The sequence below is a fragment of the Oncorhynchus tshawytscha genome, linkage group LG30, assembly GCF_018296145.1.
Source record: "Oncorhynchus tshawytscha isolate Ot180627B linkage group LG30, Otsh_v2.0, whole genome shotgun sequence".
In the NCBI taxonomy this organism is placed as follows: domain Eukaryota; kingdom Metazoa; phylum Chordata; class Actinopteri; order Salmoniformes; family Salmonidae; genus Oncorhynchus; species Oncorhynchus tshawytscha.
In genome coordinates this window covers 7,786,344-7,805,253 of record NC_056458.1, presented here as the reverse complement: position 1 = coordinate 7,805,253, position 18,910 = coordinate 7,786,344, and the positions used below count along the sequence as shown (strand labels likewise).

Sequence of the window (18,910 nt, the reverse complement as noted above, 5' to 3'; positions counted from 1 at the left end):
ATGTACAAACAGTATGACTTGTGTTATATTTAGCCACATAAAGGTATTGTGGAAGGTGTTGTTTGCTCATACAACATTTTGTGACGGAGCACTTCAAAGGTTAATTCCCATTGAGTGGTTGTCTCTGAGGATTGTGTTAAAAGTTGTCCATAAGGAACAACAACGCTGGCCTTGGCGATGTATGTCATGGTGAATGTCATGTCATCCACAATGGTCATGGTGGTGACAGACAACAAACTGTGGTGTGAAATTGGGGTGAGGGTGTTACTGAGGAATGGTCTCGAAGTGTGTACTTTACATAGTGTGTGAGAAATACAGTATATGACAGAACATGTGTTTCAATGTTTTAAAATCTAAGGTTGATTCACTGCCATTCTGTTCAGTGGTGGATAACAGAGTTGTAGCATTCCTGTAAAATGAATGTATTCCCTTATCTGTGCTTTATATGGTACGTTGCTCAAGTGACAAGAAGAGAAATGACAATTTCTTATTTATCACACAAGTACAACACCTCAAGAGAGATCCAACTCATTTTAAAACCAAACATGTTCAAAGCCAGAACTATTTGGTAATTCTAAGAAGTATTTGCATTTTCCAAATCCACCTGTTGGTACAGGAAATCAGCGACGAGCCTCATCTGTTTGTGGAGGGCATCAGCTCCCATGATCTGAACCAGGGCCGTGTGGGTAACTGCTGGTTTGTGGCGGCGTGCTCCTGCTTGGCACTGAAAACAGACCTCTGGCAGAAGGTGAGTTTGATTTCCTCCTGTCTGGTCACAGTCTGAGATGAGCATTGCAAGAGAAGACTGTGTATGTGTATTTCCGTGTGTATTAGTTTCCTTTAGTCCCCTTATGGGGATATACATGGTGCTGTTTGGGAAGGAACACATACATAATGTATGTGAAGTATGTGGATGGGTATCTATGTCATTCCAAACTGTTGATACCTGACTCAGTTGAATTAACATAATTGATGTGAGGAATTCACCTGAGGGGCTTTTTACTGTCATTGAATGGAAAACAGTGTCATATTTCCTTCTTAAATCACCCTACCATCCCTCAGCAACATGAATATTTTCCTTATATTCAAATGAACCTGGCTAGGAAAATAAGCACTCGCCAATAATCCCACGCAAGTTGAAAACTATTCACATTTGACTAGACATGTGGTTCACTGTGAAGCCCTGTGTGTTGACAGGTCATCCCTGACTGGAAGGAGCAGGAATGGGACTCCAAGCACCCGGAGAACTACGCTGGCATCTTCCACTTCCAGTTCTGGGTGTTTGGGGAGTGGGTGGATGTGGTGGTGGATGATCGCCTGCCCACCATCAACAGAGAGCTCATCTACTGCCACTCCAAACTCAACAACGAGTTCTGGAGTGCCCTGCTTGAAAAAGCCTATGCCAAGTCAGTATACTCTAAACATTACTCAACCCTCCTTTCAACTCCCCCTTTTTTTCCCTCTGACCTCTCTGTGTCCTCTTCTGTCTCTCCTCTCTCTCCTCTTGTCTCCAGGCTCTCTGGCTGCTATGAGTCGCTGGATGGGGGCAACACTGGTGATGCGGTTGTTGATTTCAGTGGAGCCGTGACAGAGGCCATTAACCTGGAGGCTGAAGTTTTCCACAAAGACCAGGAGAAAATAGACAACCTGTTTGAGGACTTGCTCAAAGTCTACGACAGGGGTGGAATCATCAGCTGCTCCATCAAGGTCTGTCTTCTCAATTGATCGTTTTCAATTGGTCAGCACACTGTATATAGTCACAGGTAACTGTCACAGGGACAGAACACACTGGGCAAACACTGATTAAATCAATGTTGTTTCAACGTATTGTGATGTGGAATCAACGTGGAAAATACATTGGATTTGAAAAAAGTCATCAACCAGTACAGTTTGTCATTTCAACCAGTGTTGTAAACATTGAAATCAACTTAAATACATTGACTTTAAACTGAAAAAGTGTATTATTAATATTGTGAATTTGGCATTCTATTTATAGGGCTAATGGTAACTACTTCTAAACTTCCAAAGCTCCAATCAACCATGGATGAATGACTGTATACAGTGCCTTGCAAAAGTATTCATCCCGCTTGGCGTTTTTCCTATTTTTTTTTTTTTTTAAAGCCCACCTGTGTGCAATGTAAGTGTCACATGATCTGCCACACGATCTCAGTATATATACACCTGTTCTGAAAGGCCCCAGAATCTGCGACACCACTAAGCAAGGGGCACCACCAAGCAAGCGACATTATGAAGACCAAGGAGCTCTCCAAACAGGTCAGGGACAAAGTTGTGGAGAACTACAAATCAGGGTTGGGTTATAAAAAAAATATCAGAATCTTTGAACATCCCACAGAGCACCATTTAAATCCATTATTAAAAATGTGAAAGAATATGGCACGACAACAAACCTGCCAAAAGAGGGCCGCTCACCAAAACTCACGGACCAGGCAAGGAGGGCATTAATCAGAGAGGCAACAAAGAGACCAAAGATAACCCTGAAGGAGCTGCAAAGCTCCACAGCGGAGATTTGAGTATCTGTCCATAGGACCACTTTAAGTCGCACAGTGTACCCTAATTTCAATGTTTACAAGCCTGGTTGAAATTAGATTAAAAACCGTACTGGTTGATTACTTTTTTTAAAATCCAATGTATTTTCCACATTGATTCCATGTCACAATATGTTGACAAATTATGCTGAAACAACATTTATTCAACCAGTGTGTGCCCAGTGGGAAGTGACTGACTAATGTGTTTGTCACTCTCTTAGGCGTCTCCTTCTGAAATCGAGGCTTGGATGGCGTGCGGGCTAGTGAAGGGCCATGCCTACTCAGTGACTGCAGTGAAGAAAGTACGGTTGGGCCACGGTCTGATGGCCTACTTCCAGAACAAGACCATCCCCCTGATCCGCATGAGAAACCCCTGGGGAAAGACTGAGTGGAACGGAGCCTGGAGTGACAGGTGAGGAGGACATGGAGCCTTTATCCTCCCCGCTCACATGCAGTTCAACCTCTCCACACTTCAGTGCCCAAGTGAACACATCAACTCATTATTTCATTCTCAGTCTTTCCCGTTGTCTCTCCCCCTCCTCACTTCAGCTCAGCAGAATGGGAAAGGGTTGGCAGCATGGAGAGGGATAAGCTTGGCATCACAGTAGAAAACGATGGGGAGTTCTGGTGAGTGTAAACAAAACAATGAAAGACTATTATCTCTTCTGTTCAGCACATGAGATAGTGGTTTATCTACTGTAAAATTTCAATTAATAGCCCGGGGAGTTTATTTGCTTAAATCAACACAACAGGCACTTTTTAGAGACAGGCTTCTATTTGAGCCAGGTGTCTATTTCCTTAAATCACACAGCTTTTTCTCATTTGCCATAGTTAATTGTTTCATACCAGCATTCACTTCCATCATTTTATAAAAATTCGTAATTTCCTGCACTAATGTGTTATCATTTATACACTGTATCACGTTTTTTTTTGTCTCAGTATGCCTCTATTTCTTTAAAAAAAAAAAAAAATCATGGTTTTGTCAGTTTTTACTTTTGTCACTAGAGGGCGATTGACCGATTTCAAGGGGTCTGTACTCCCAAAGTTGTTGACTGTTTTTGTGCAGGTTTTTGTATGGCTTATTTGCTCAAACAGAAGTAATCAAATCAAATTGTATTGGTCACATACACATGGTTAGCAGATGTTAATGCGAGTGTAGCGAAATGCTTGTGCTTCTTTCTAGTTCCGACTGTGCAGTAATATCTAACAAGTAATCTAACAATTTCACAACAACTACCTTTTACACACAAGTGTAAAGGAATGAATAAGAATATGTACATATATGGATGTGCGATGGCCGAACGGCATAGGCAAAATTCAGTAGATGGCATAGAGTACAGTATATACAGTACATATGAGATGAGTAATGTAGGGTATGTAAACATTATATAAAATTTGATTTGATTTGATAAAGTGGCATTGTTTAAAGTGACTAGTGATACATTTATTACATGCAATTTTGAATTATTAAAGTGACAAGAGATTTGAGGCAGTATGTTGGCAGCAGCCACTCAATGTTAGTGATGGCTGTTTAACAGTCTGATGGCCTTGAGATAGAAGCTGTTTTTCAGTCTCTCATTCCCAACTTTGATGTACCTGTACTGACCTCGCCTTTTGGATGATAGCCGGGTGAACAGGCAGTGGCTCGGGTGGTTGTTGTCCTTGATGATCTTTTTGGCCTTCCTGTGACATCGGGTGGTGTAGGTGTCCTGGAAGGGCAGGTAGTTTGCCCCCGGTGATGCGTTGTGCAGACCTCACTACCCTCTGGAGTGCCTTACGTTTGTGGGTGGAGCAGTTGCCGTACCAGGTGGTGATACAGCCCGACAGGATGCACTCAATTGTGCATCTGTAAACGTTTGTGTGTTTTTGGTGACAAGCCAAATTTCTTCAGCCTCCTGAGGTTGAAGGGGCACTGTTGCGCCTTCTTCACCACGCTGTCTGTGTGGGTGGACCATTTCAGTTTGTCCGTGATGTGTACGCCGAGGATCTTAAAACTTTCCACCTTCTCCACTACTGTCCCGTCGATGTGGATAAGGGGGTGCTCCCTCTACTGTTTCCTGAAGTCCACAATCATCTCCTTTGTTTTGTTGACGTTGCGTGTGAGGTTATTTTCCTTACACCATAGTCCGAGGGCCCTCACCTCCTCCCTGTAGGCCGTCTCGTCATTGTTGGTAATCAAGCCTACCACTGTTGTGTCATCTGCAAACGTGATGATTGAGTTGGAGGCGTGCATGGCCACGCAGTCATGGGTGAACAGGGAGTACAGGAGAGGGCCGAGAATGCACCCTTGTGGGGCCCCAGTGTTGAGGATCAGCGGGGTGGAGATGTTGTTTCCTACCCTCACCACCTGGGGGCGTCCCGTGAGAAAGTCCAGGACCCAGTTGCACAGGGCGGGGTTGAGACCCAGGTTCTCAAGCTTAATGATGAGTTTGGAGGATACTATGGTGTTAAATGCTGAGCTGTAGTTGATGAACAGCATTCTTACATAGGTATTCCTCTTGTCCAGATGGGTTAGGGCAGTGTGCAGTGTGATTGCAATTGCGTCATCTGTGGACCTATTGGGGCGGTAAGTAAATTGGAGTGGGTCTAGGGTGTCAGGTAGGGTGGAGGTGATATGATCCTTGACTAGTCTCTCAAAGCACTTCATGATGACGGAAATGAGTGCTACGGGGCGATAGTCGATTAGCTCAGTTACCTTAGCTTTCTTGGGAACAGGAACAGGTGGCCCTCTTGAACCATATGGGAACAGCAGACTGGGATAGGAATTGATTGAATATGTCCGTAAACACACCAGCCAGCTGGTCTGCGCATGCTCTGAGGACGAGGCTAGGGATACTGTCTGGGCCGGCAGCCTTGCGATGATTAACACATTTAAATGTTTTGCTCACGTTGGCTGCGGTGAAGGAGAGCCCGCAGCAAAGAAGTTGTTTAGTTTGTCTGGGAGCAAGACATCGGTGTCCACGACGGGGCTGGTTTTCTTTTTGTAGTCCCTGATTGACTGTAGACCCTGCCACATACCTCTCGTGTCTGAGCCGTTGAATTGCGACTCTACTTTGTCTCTATACTGACGCTTAGCTTGTTTGATTGCCTTGCGGAGGAATACCTACTGTTTGTAATCCTTAGGTTGTTACGAATGTGCTGATATAAGTAGGACACGTGATATCCCGGCAACTTTGAGAAAAAACACCTTACATCAGAGTTGTGCCTGATGTTCACGAGCCTCTGCCGAGTCCCCAATAACCGGATGTTACAGTTTTCAGGTGAAATGGAAAAAGAGCCTGTGACACGATTTCCACTTTGGAACGTTAACAAGGCGACACTCCATCTTAACTCCTCCACAGTTACTGGATTGGTTGAACAGTGCAGAACAGAACTTCCCTCAACAATTTTTTCTTCTACTTGTCAAGACCAGTATGTAGGAGATCTGGTTTCAGGGGTTACCTTTATGCGTTCTACGTTAGATTAGTTGTTCACACACATATCTGCCCTCTCATTGGCTAGAATGGTCCCACCTGATCTTGACTCCTCCTCACTGCCTTCCATTTTTGAAGACACTTATTTTCATTGTTAGAGTGGCCACTTGAGTATCTGGTCAATATAATTGATAATCTGCTTAAAAACAGATTTCCATATGTCACGCCCTGGTCTTAGTATTTTGTGTTTTCTATATTTATTTGGTCAGGCCAGGGTGTGACATGGGTTTATTTTGTGTTGTGTTTATGTATGGGGGTTTTTCGTAGGTTTTGGGATTGTGGCTTAGTGGGGTGTTCTAGCAAAGTCTATGGTTGCCTGAGGCGGTTCTCAATCAGAGGCTGTTCTCAATCAGAGGCAGGTGATTCTCGTTGTCTCTGATTGGGAACCATATTTAGGCAGCCATATTCTTTGAGTGTTTCGTGGGTGATTGTTCCTGTCTTTGTGTTAGTTGTCACCAGATAGGCTGTATAGGTTTTCATGTTCCGGTTTTTGTATTGTTCTGTTTTATTATTCATTAAACATGTATCTTATTAACCACGCTGCATTTTGGTCCGACTCTCTTTCACCCGAAGAAAGCCGTTACATCATAATTAATTCCTGAATTATTTATTGTAACAAATAAAACATTAAACCTAAAAAAAATCATGATAATCCATAGAAACATAGTAAACAATTAATTTAGAAACCGCATTTATTTGAAACCGGTGTTTATTTGCTGAAATGTGTGCTGTTGCCCAGCTATCAAAAGGGACTGCGTTTGATTGAAGTTTTATGATATCTACCAGTCTTAATTTGTGTGTCTCTCTCTCTGTGTTATCTCCATAGGATGGCGTTTACAGACTGGTGTAAGTACTTCACGGATGCAGATGTGTGTCATCTCATCAACACCTCTCTGCTCACCATCCACAAGACATGGCACGAAGTGGTGCATTTCGGGAGTTGGACCAAGCATTCAGAGCCCCTGCACAACCGCTGTGGTGGCTGCATGAACTACAAACAGACCTTCCTACAGAACCCCCAGTACCTGTTTGACATGACCAAGGAGATGGATGAGGTTCTGATCTCCCTACAGCAGAGAGACATGAAGATCCACAGACGTATCGGCCAAGGAGAGAACCTCACCCTTGGCTTCGCCGTCTTCAAGGTAGTTCATATTAACACCCTCTTAGATTGACTGCAGTGGGACTGGGGTGAGAGACTGGGTCAGTGAGGGTTTGTCCAAAGGACAGGGTGTATGTCTGGGGCGTGGGGCGTTGGTCCAACTGCAGTTTGTTTTAGAGGAGAAGTTCTCTGTGCTACATGTTTGGCTTCCCCATCTGTACAAGAATTTGGCTAAATCAATGGAATTTCCCTTTTCTCTCTTCATCCGTTGAACAAACAGCAAATCAGCCAGTGGGTGTTTACAATAATGGGTAGACATTATCTATAATGGCCACATTGGCCAGTTCATGCCTGGGACAAGAACTTCCTACGAGACCTGTAATCACGAAATTATTCGGTAACACTTCATTTTAAGGGGTCCTTATTACAGTGTAATTACATGTGTACTTACACTGTAACAAGTATTGCAGTTAATTGTAACTTGATTGAGTTTACTAAAACAGATAAGATATAGGTCAACCTCACTGACTGGGGCCTATCATATGGGTGTCATCCCAGATTATAATAAATAAAGTACTTATAATTACTGTGTACATTACCGATTATGAAAACCTGATCCTCCTTGCCATCCAAGTGAGAAGCTAAACCCACAAGTACACCACAGAGTACATGTAATACATGCATAAGTACAACGTAATTACTAGGTGTTACACAGAATTTAGCTACTTAAAATGAAGCGTATCTTGTAATTAATGTGTACTCAGTGTATTCGGGAAGTATTCAGAACTTTTTCCACATTTTGTTACATTACAACTTTATTCTAAAATTGATTAAACAACATGTTTTCCCTCATCAAGCTCCACAAAATACCCCATAATGACAAAGCGAAAACAGGTTTTTTAAAAATGTTTGCAAATTTATACAAAAAAACAGGAATACCCTATTTACATAAGTATTCAGATCCGTTGCTATGAGACTCCGTATTGAGCTCAGGTGCATCCTGTTTCCATTGATCATCCTTGAGATGTTTCTACAACTTGATTGGAGTCCACCTGTTGTAAATTCAAGTGATTGGACATGATTTGGAAAGGCACACACCTGTCTATATAAGGTCCCACAGTTGACAGTGCATGTCAGCGGAAAAATCAAGCCATGAGGTGGAAGGGATTGTCCGTAGAGCTCCGAGACAGGTCTGTAGAGCTCCGAGACAGGATTGTGTTGAGGCACAGATCTGGGGAAGGGTACCAAAACATTTTTTGCAGCATTGAAGGTCCCCAAGAACACAGTGGCCTCCATCATTCTTAAATGGAAGAAGTTTGGAACCACCAAGACTCTTCCTAGACCTGGCCGCCCGGCCAAACTGAGCAATCTTGGGAGGTGACCAAGAACCCAATGGTCGCTCTGACAGAGCTCCAGAGTTCCTTTGTGGAGATGGGAGAGCCTTCCAGAAGGACAAACGTCTCTGCAGCACTCCACCAATCAGGCCTTTATGGTAGAGTGGCTAGATGCAAGCCACTCTTAAGTAAAAGGCACATGACAGCCCGCTTGAAGTTTGCCAAAAGGCACCTAAAGGACTTTCAGACCATGAGCAACAAGGTTCTCTGGTCTGATGAAACCAAGATTGAACTATTTGGTCAGAATGCCAAGCGCCATGTCTGGAGGAAACCTGGCACCATCCCTAAGCTGAGGTATGGTGGTGGCAGCATCACACTGTGGGGATGTTTTTCAGCATCAGGGACTGGAAGACTAGTCAGGATCGAGGGAAAGATGAACATAGCAAAGTACAGAGAGGCCTCAGACTGGGGCGAAGGTTCACCTTCCAACAGGACAACGACCCTAAGCACACAGACAGGACAACGTAGGAGTGGCTTTGGGACAAGTTCTCTGAATGTCCTTGAGTGGCCCAGCCAGACGCTCCCTATCCAACCTGACAGAGCTTGAGAGGATCTGTAGAGAAGAATGGGAGAAACTCCCCAAATACAGGTGTGCTAAGCTTGTAGTGTCATACCCAAAAATACTCAAGGATGTAATCACTGACAAAGATGCTTCAACAAAGTACTGAGTAAAGGTTCTGAATACTTATGTAAATGTGATATTAAGTTTTCATTTTTATAAATTTGCTAAAATTTATAAAAACCTGTTTTTGCTTTGTCATTATAGGGTATTGTGTGTACATTGATAAAGGGAACATATAATTTAATCCATTTTAGAGTAAGGCTTTAACGTAACAAAATGTTGAAAAAGTCAAGGGGTCTGAATACTTTCCAAATGCACTGTATACAGTACATGATCAATCCGGACAATCTGGCCCTCTTCTGGGAGAACCATCCAAGTACATCACAGAGTACATGTAATATCTGCCATAAGTATAATGTAACTAACTAATTAAATCCTGTGTAACACCTAGTAATTACATTGTACTTGCAGATATTACATGTACTCTGTGGTGTAGTGGTGTGGCCTCCCACTTGGATGGTGCTTCCAGAAGCTTTAAAATTAGGGCCAGCTTGTCAGGATGGCCAACGTACTATATAAGTACACATGAATTACAAGTAAGTTCGCCTCAAGATACACTTTTTTTAACTAGCTAAATTGTGTGGATGTTGAAGGGTACTTACTTGTAATTTATGTACACCACAGAAGACTTGTAATATCTGCCTAAATACAATGTGACTTCTAGGTGTTACACTTAATTTAAACTAGCTAAGTCCTGTGTATCTTGAGGGGTACTTGTATTCATTGCGTACCTACAAAGTAGTTAGGGGGGGGGGGCAAAAATGCAATTTCAGAATGTGTCCCCCGTTCCCAGTGGAAGTTGCGCCCCTGTTCATGAGTACAAAGTTGGCCTAGTTGTTACACAGGATTTTGCAATTTAAAGTGAAGTGTAACTTTATATAGAAATTGCTCATAGGTAACTATAATTACTCATTACCTGTTATCAAGTAAAAATACTTACGAACAAAAGATGAGCTTTTACTTTAGTCAACTTTACTGCAACAAAATAATAAGGATTTTTATTGTTAGATTAATACTTTGATTAATTAGATTAAACAAAGCTATAGGCCTACACAATAACATAAAAATAACTATTCTAGTGGTTTTTCAAATCTGAAGCTTATATAATATGGTGAAGTAGCCTTAGATAGCTAGCTATTTTTAACATTACAAGTAACAATAGAAATCGACAACTCCGTCTGACTGTCTTCACCTGTTCCTTTCCCATCCTGGAGTCTGATACCTTGTGGGAATCTGTGGTAGAGAAGAAGAACGTATGACAATTTAGCATAGACGCTCTACATTACCCCCAATTATCATTATCATGATCATTTCTATAGTTTAGGCATATATAGTATACAGTGCCTTCAGAAAGTATCCACACCCCTTGACTTTTTCCGCTTTTTGTTGTGTTACAGCCTGAATTTAAAATGTATTCATTTGCTTTTTTTTGTCACTGGTCCACACACAACACCCCATAATGTCAAAGTGTAATTATGTTTTTTCAACATTTTTACAAATTAGTTACAAAAGTGAAAAGCTGAAATGTCTCGAGTCAATACGTATTCAACCTCTTTGTTATGGCAAGCTTAAATCAGTTCAGGAGTAAAATGTTGCTTACAAGTCACATAATAAGTTGTATAGACACTGTGTGCAATAATAGTGTTTAATATGATTTTTTAATGATTAACTCATCTCTGTACCCCACACGTACAATTATGTGTAAGCTCCCTCAGTCGAGCAGTGAATTTCAAACACAGATTCAACCACAGGGAGGTTTTCCAATGCTTTACAAAGGGCACCTATTGGTAGATGGGTAAAATATTTAAAACAGACATTGAATGTCCCATTGAGCATGGCGAGGTTATTAATTACACTTTGGATGGTCTTCAATACACCCAGTCACTACAAAGATACAGGTATCCTTCCCTAACTCAGTTGCAGGAGAGGAAGGAAACCACTCAGGGATTTCACTAGCAGGCCAACGGTGACTTTAAAACTGTTACAGAGTTTAATGGCTGTGATAGGAGAAAACTGAGGATGGATCAATAACATTGTAGTTACTCCACAATACTAACGTAATTGACAGAGGGAGAAAAAGTAAGCTTGTACAGAATAAAATTTTAAAAAACATGCATTCTGTTAGCAACAAGGAACTAAAGTAATACTGCAAAAAATGTGGCAAAGCAATTAACTTTTTGTCCTGAATACAAAGTGTTATGTTTGGGACAAATCCAATACAACACATAGTGGTGGCTGCATCATGTTATGAGTATGTTTGTATTCGTAAGGACTGGGGAGTTTTTCAGGATTAAAAAGAAACAGAATGGAGCTAAGCACAGGCAAAATCCTAGAAGAAAACCTGGTTCAGTCTGCTTTCCACCAGACTCTGGAAGACAAATTCACCTTTCAGCAGGAAAATAACCTAAAATACAAGGCCAAATCTACACGAGGTGCTTACCAAGAAGACAGTGAATATTCCTGAGTGGCAGAGTTACAGTTTTGACTTAAAACTACTTGAAAATCTATGCCAAGACCTGAAAATGGTTGTCTAGCAATGATCAACAATCATTCATCCAGGTATGGAAAGCTCTTAGAGATTTACCCCGAAAGACCCCCAGCTGCGTCTACAAGTATTGCCTCGGCTGTGAATACTTATGTAAATGAGATATTTCTGTATTTCATTTTCAATACATTTCCAAAAAAATTCTAAAATCATGTTTTTACTTTGTCATTACGGGGTATTGTGTGTAGATGATTAATACATTTTGAAATCAGGCTGTAACACAACGAAATGTGGAATAAGTCAAGGGGTATGAATACCTTCTGAAGGCACTGTAGTTAGTTAGGCCTAGTTAGCTACCTAGCTAGTTGTTGTGTTATCCAGCTAGCAATAATAGTGCTTGTGTCGACACAAGTAGGTCGCCAGCAAGCTAACGTTAACATGCTGGGTGAGTCTCACGTAACACCCTTAGGGTACGGTTACCCCGAGGACAAGGTTCAGGGAAGATAAGACCATCGATCCCAGCTAATGTTGGCTATCTAGTTAGCTAGCGAATAGTGATCATAGCATATTTGCCAGCTTTAGGTAGTTAGCTAGCTAGTTAGTCAAGAATAGACAATTAGGTGGTGTGCTAGCTAATTCCCCCAAAATGTACAGATTGCATGGAAAGTCTATTCTGTATATGGTAACTATACTGGACAACAATATAAATGCAACATGCAATAATTAAAAATATTTGACTGAGTTACAGTTCATATAAGGAAAACAGTCAATTGAAATAAATTCATAAGGCCCCCAATCTATGGATTTCACATGACTGGGAATACAGAAATGCATCTGTTGGTCACTGATACAGTACCTTTAAAAAAAGTAGGAGCGTGGATCATTAAACCAGTCAGCATCTGGTGTGACCACCATTTGTTTCATGCAGCGCGACATCTCCTTCGCATATACTGTAGTTGATCAGGCTGTTGATTGTGGCCTGTGGAATGTTGTCCCACTCTTCAATGCCTGTGTGAAGTTGCTGGACATTAGCCGGAACTGGAACACGCTGTCGTACAAGTCAATCCAGAGCATCCCAAACATGCTCAGTGGGTGACATGTCTGGTGAGCATGCAGGCCTTGGAAGAACTGGGACATTTTCAGCGTCCAGAAATTGTGTAAAAATCCTTGCAACACGGGGCCGTGCATTATCATGCTGAAACATGAGGTGATGGCGGCAGATGAACGGCACGAGAATGGGCCTCGGGACCTTGTGCATTCAAATTGCCATCGATAAAATGCAATTGTGTTCGTTGTCCATAGCCTATGCCAGCCTATACCATAACCCCACCGTCACCATGGGGCACTATGTTCACAATTTTGACATGATGTCATACATTGGGCAAATGCTCACCTTCGATGGTCATTGGTAAGCTGGAAAAGTGTGTTCTTGACCCATTGTCAAATGCACAATTAAATGATTTAACAATTTAAAATATTGTTTATCATGTGGTTTGTGCAGGCTGAAATATGGTGCATTGGGATGCTATGGTAACAAACATTCATTGTTCCACCCCTGTAATCACAGACTGCAATTACCACCAGATACATGTTGTTACTACAGTGTAACTATGAATTATTACAATTAACTACAATACTTGTTACAGTGTAATTACATATGTAAGCACACTGTAATAAGGACCCCTTAATTAAAATGAAGTGTCACCATTGATTTAGCGTTTCAATCTGTTCAAGCTGAAATAACAAACATTGGCGGAACAATCATGGTGAGAAATGGTTTCTTCTGATTTAAGGTGGAACTAAACAGAAAGTACCGCATGCATAACATCATCACCCAGACGAACGTGCAAACGTCCAAGTACATCAACGCCCGCACGGTGTTCACGAGGGTCACGCTCCCCAAGGGTCGCTACATCATCATCCCCTCCACCTTAAAACCGGAGATTCTGGGAGAGTTCATGCTGCGCGTTTACACTGATGTAGACTCAGGATGCAGGTACTGGAACGAGTCCTGTGGCATAGCTAAGAGCCCCAATTTAGATGTAATGACACACTTTAGTATGATGTCGATGCAGTTTTTAGCAGTACTTTAAAGGTATGTCATGATCTTCTTTGTCTCTCAGAGAGCTAACAGAACACAAGCCCAGGATGAGGTGTTGGAGTGCAGTCACTGGCTACCCCCATGTTGTGTCCCAGATCTACATCCACGGAGCAGAGGGGCTGGAGAACCAGGACGGCACAGGGGGTTAGGGAACGCTCCACAACCTCTAATGAATACTATACATTACAGGGAAACACAAGTCAGAAATAGACATTATCAGAGTTTACTCAGCATGACCTTATGGCTGGTTCATACTGTGTAATTGTGCAGGTGCAGATCCATACGTGATTGTGTCCTGTGAGGGCCGCTCAGTCCGGTCAACAGTTAAGGCAGACACCCTGGACCCGGTGTTTGAGACCAGAGCCATCTTCTACAGAAAGAAGCCCAGGAAGCCAATCACTGTGGAGGTAAGATATAGAGGTGTCCAATGCCATAAATACCAATGGGAACTAAAGATGAAGTGATTCATGAATTGGTACATTTGATGTCCTTAGTGTTAGTGTAGTTTTCATGCTTTGGTCTTAAATGGTCTACCCCTCCCTACTTGTCCTCCTCCCCAGGTGTGGAATAGTAACGCTGTGAAGGACCAGTTCCTGGGCCAGGTGGTTCTGACAGGCTCGTTAAAAGACTCCACCAAACCCCAGAGGCTCCAGCTAAGGAAAAGAGGCAGAGCCATGGCCGACGAGATGCCTGGCTCCATCACCCTCCGCATCGTCACCTGCACCGAGCTCACAGAGATGTGACCTGGATCAGCTGACTACTACCTGGGTCACATTGACAATGTATACAAGACTCTGTCACCTCTTCCTTGCAATAACAACGTCAGAAGGAGACTTTGGACAGGAGCTTATCACTACAAGACATCATTTTGGTTGTCAGAATGACTATCAATTATTTTAAGGACTGGCATGGTCATTGACCAAGAAGAACCTTCTAGCCTTCCGGAGTACATTTTTTCTTACTGTTATTGCATTACTTTGTGTTTTGTAAAGAGACAAGTTATGCCTTTTTGAAAGGTGAATGAATGTGAAAAAGTCAGCATGAAGCAAGACAAAATGCAATTATTTTATACTAAACCATACACTATGAAACAAAATAGCTAATTGAAGTGATACACATGTTGTATCTGTATACAAAATGATGCAACATATACATTTTAATAACATGTTTGTTATCATATACAAATGTATGTGCCTCTTTTGATATTGTTGAGAAACAGACGAAAAAGGTTTCCGTTTTTGCTACACAATGGTGTAAAGTCTTGAATAACCTGAATGTACAGTATCTACAGTGTAAGTTTTGGACTATGGTCATCAATTTGTATCCTTCCACTGAGCAACTTGAAATGTCTAAAGAGTATACTGCATGTGTCTAAACTACCGTACTCCCCTTGCTCAAAATGATTTGCCAGGTAATCCCTACTAAAAGGTCAAAGTACATCTATTCAAAAAGTTAATTTACAATGATGTTTTAATTTTTTATTTTATTTCAGTCCAGTTCCCAAACTGCAGTATTTTGTTGTTTTACACTCAAGACACAGCCATGCACAATTCATAATTTAAAAAAGTCTATAGCTTTAACCACAATTAAAAATAGCTTATCCGAAACCTTAGTTTTCCCCTGTCGCTTTTTCTCATCTGTCTGTTTCCAAAGATGGGGGCTGCTGAGGTTTACCAGACAGATCAGCGGTTAACACACCCACATGATGATAATAATAGTAGAATAATAATAGGAATAATTTAAAAAGAAACACTTTTTTGTCTTTGTTCCATTCTCTTGATACACATTTATAGAGGAATTTTCACACCACGTGTACAGGTTTACACATTCAAAAGAGAGGAATGTACAGGAGCGACCGCAGAAGAGGAGCGGACCAGCGGGGCGGGGTGGGGCAGGCCGGGGGGCCGCTAGCTGTCCCAGAGTTCATCTTTGTGCTCATAGTTCAGGTACATAGGTGAGACCAAAGGTCACAGGGCAGATCGTCTCTGTGAGGTCCCTGATACTCTCAGCCACAGGCACACTCAGCAGTCGTGCTCCGGACAGACAGACAGGCTCCATGGGCGTGCTGGAGACAGACAGGACTGCTTCCAATGGCTCTGTGTCCAGGTGGAGTACTGTCTGACACAGCCCAAGCAGGATTGTTCCATCCAGGAGTGTTTAGACAATGTTTATTTTCATGTTCAATTTCCAGGGTGCAAACCATTTACAAATACATAGGCCTACTATAGAGCAACCTGAATATTGTCATTGCATTTTTTTCCATCTTATTTACATACATACACACATATTCTAACAATGTTAGCCTACTTGGAAAATGAATTAACATGTGTAGCTTCCCATGCATGAAATCGGCCATGCCCTCCTTGCAATGGCTCTCCTGCATTTCTACAGTACGTATAGCCTACAGTGGTGGTACGAGTGAGCAGCTACCCTGCACCTCACCGTCTGAGTTAAGGTGGACAACAGGAGTGGCATCTAGTGCTGAGGTAGCTCTCTCGCTTATAAACACACACACGTGCTCACACAGCCACTCATGCATACACTCACACACACACACAGACACACACACACACACACACACACACACACACACACACACACACACACACACACACACACACACACACACACACACACACACACACACACACACACACACACACACACACACACACACACACACACGCACACACACACACACACACACACACACACACACACACACACACACACACACACACACACACACACACACACACACACACACACACACACACACACACACACTACCAGGGATATAGACACAACACGAGGACAAGTGTCTATCCTGTCTCCTACTCTCTCTGTCCCAGGTCTGGACTTCAGTACAGTCCTAAGGGAAACTGTGGCTACTATGAAACAGGCAGAGAATGTCACAGGGATGGTTATAAGTAAGCTTTTAAGAATCAAGAAACAGTCTATATTTATGTAGGGAGAGAGCTTTTCAGAGTACTTGTCCAGTAGCCTCTGCTATGGGATGGTAGGAATGGCAGAGTGAAGGGGAATGTGATCCTCTTGTTTTCAATGGTCCGTAAGACAGGTTACAATTATACAATGGCACTCAGTCATCAATCCAAAAACATTTTCATGGACAAATGATTTACTAACACCCACCAATCTATGGCCACACAGCAAAAACTCACAGAAACGCATAGAAACAGGTACAACTGAACTCACACAGTACTTAGGAAAGTTTAGCTGCGACAAGACACTGGAGTAATGAGTCTTAACTCACGCTGAGGAAGCTAAAGAACGGCATCCCATTAAAAAAACTATATATACACTCCTCATGGATGGACAAAGACAGAGAGAGAGAGACCGACCGACCGACCGACCGACCGACCGACCGACAGACAGACAGACAGACAGACAGACAGACAGACAGACAGACAGACAGACAGACAGACAGACAGACAGACAGACAGACAGACAGACAGACAGACAGACAGACAGACAGACAGACAGACAGACAGACAGACAGACAGACAGACAGACACAGACAGACAGACAGACAGACAGATGAACATGTGCACTAACTCAGGGATTGTGCTCATTTGAACAAATGGCTTCTGCTTCAGATACATTTAGGTAAATTCACAGATCAGAGGTTAAAGCAAAAGTAAGGCTCACTGATGTGAAACAAATGGTAACATTGGCAAACTGAAACATATTTTCAAGCTCATTTTTGTTGGCAGGCTATCCCCACATAGACACTAATACAGTCTAGTCTGTCCAGTCTAGTCTGTCCTGTCTAGTCTGTCCAGTCTAGTCTGTCCAGTCTAGTCTGTCCAGTCTAGTCTGTCCAGTCTAGTCTGTCCAGTCTAGTCTGTCCAGTCTAGTCTGTCCAGTCTAGTCTGTCCTGTCCAGTTTGTCCTGTCCAGTCTAGTCTGTCCAGTCTAGTCTGTCCAGTCTAGTCTGTCCAGTCTAGTCTGTCCTGTCTAGTCTGTCCAGTCTAGTCTGTCCAGTCTAGTCTGTCCTGTCTAGTCTGTCCAGTCTAGTCTGTCCAGTCTAGTCTGTCCAGTCTAGTCTGTCCAGTCTAGTCTGTCCAGTCTAGTCTGTCCTGTCTAGTCTGTCCAGTCTAGTCTGTCCAGTCTAGTCTGTCCTGTCTAGTCTGTCCAGTCTAGTCTGTCCAGTCTAGTCTGTCCAGTCTAGTCTGTCCAGTCTAGTCTGTCCTGTCCAGTCTAGTCTGTCCAGTCTAGTGTCCTGCAATAGATTGTGACACCTTCAGAATCTTTCTAACGGACCACGCGTCTCAGACGTTCTGATTGGAAATTGACTCTGGACAAACAATTACAAATTCATTAATTTACTAAATCGATTTGAACTAACTACAGGTAGTAAGTCCATAACATGGGTTTCATACTTGAACTTGAAGAATTGGAAAATGTTTTCAAAGCTTTTGACTTTGGAAACGTGAACACACTGTGGCCCATCCGAGAGGCAGTAGTGATTGAATCAAGCCTCCACTACAGCCTTGGCCCAGCCGTTCTCTATGTCAGATCTCTGAACATCTAGGAAGTTTAGGGTATCCAAGGAATTACAGCTATGTCCTGGAGTAAGCCAAATGGCTTGCAAAACACACACACACACACACACACACACACACACACACACACGCACACACGCACACACGCACACACGCACACACGCACACACGCACACACGCACACACGCACACACGCACACACGCACACACGCACACACACACCTGCAGAGGATGAGCAGGTTGCAAGTTGGTTACACAGAGCCAAAGTCATGCAGGCATATGTCGGTTCCCGAGTCCCAGAGTCTGTCTCTCATGTAAAATGTTCAATGCAGGAGAGGCCTAGAAGAAAAGGGAACCGAGGTGATCGCTGGACAGAAAGGGAAAGAAAGGGAAAGGGAAGGAATCACAAGCTCTCAGTGCTTCCTGGATCTCTCCTTCTTGAAAAGGAGCACAAGTTTTTTTCTTTGTATTTTCTCTTTTTTTGTGTTTTTGTTAAGGAGCATCTACTCCCCTCACAGGACACACACACACCCTTACACACACACAAGCTTACACACACACACACACACACACACAGTACCGATGGACTGCTCCACATGTACAGAATGCTGGCGGACTAAAAGAGGAGGCAGGAAGGTGATTCAGTAGCAGCATCTCGGCCG

At 42.8% G+C, this 18,910-nt stretch overlaps 1 protein-coding gene across 2 annotated transcripts in view; it reads left to right on the top strand.

Annotated features, from left to right (window-relative positions):
- LOC112228862 (calpain-5) overlaps positions 1-15,962 on the top strand; it is a 38,206-nt gene extending 22,244 nt beyond the window's left edge. For both annotated transcript variants that reach the window (XM_024394568.2, XM_024394567.2), the window contains exons 3-12: positions 617-748; positions 1,198-1,406; positions 1,515-1,707; positions 2,768-2,958; positions 3,096-3,173; positions 6,846-7,164; positions 13,416-13,618; positions 13,746-13,867; positions 13,994-14,130; positions 14,284-15,962. In XM_024394568.2, the coding sequence (XP_024250336.1) occupies positions 617-748; positions 1,198-1,406; positions 1,515-1,707; positions 2,768-2,958; positions 3,096-3,173; positions 6,846-7,164; positions 13,416-13,618; positions 13,746-13,867; positions 13,994-14,130; positions 14,284-14,466 (1,767 nt within the window). In that variant the 3' untranslated portion in view covers positions 14,467-15,962. The remainder of the gene's footprint in view (positions 1-616; positions 749-1,197; positions 1,407-1,514; positions 1,708-2,767; positions 2,959-3,095; positions 3,174-6,845; positions 7,165-13,415; positions 13,619-13,745; positions 13,868-13,993; positions 14,131-14,283) is intronic.
- Positions 15,963-18,910: the final 2,948 nt, after the last annotated feature.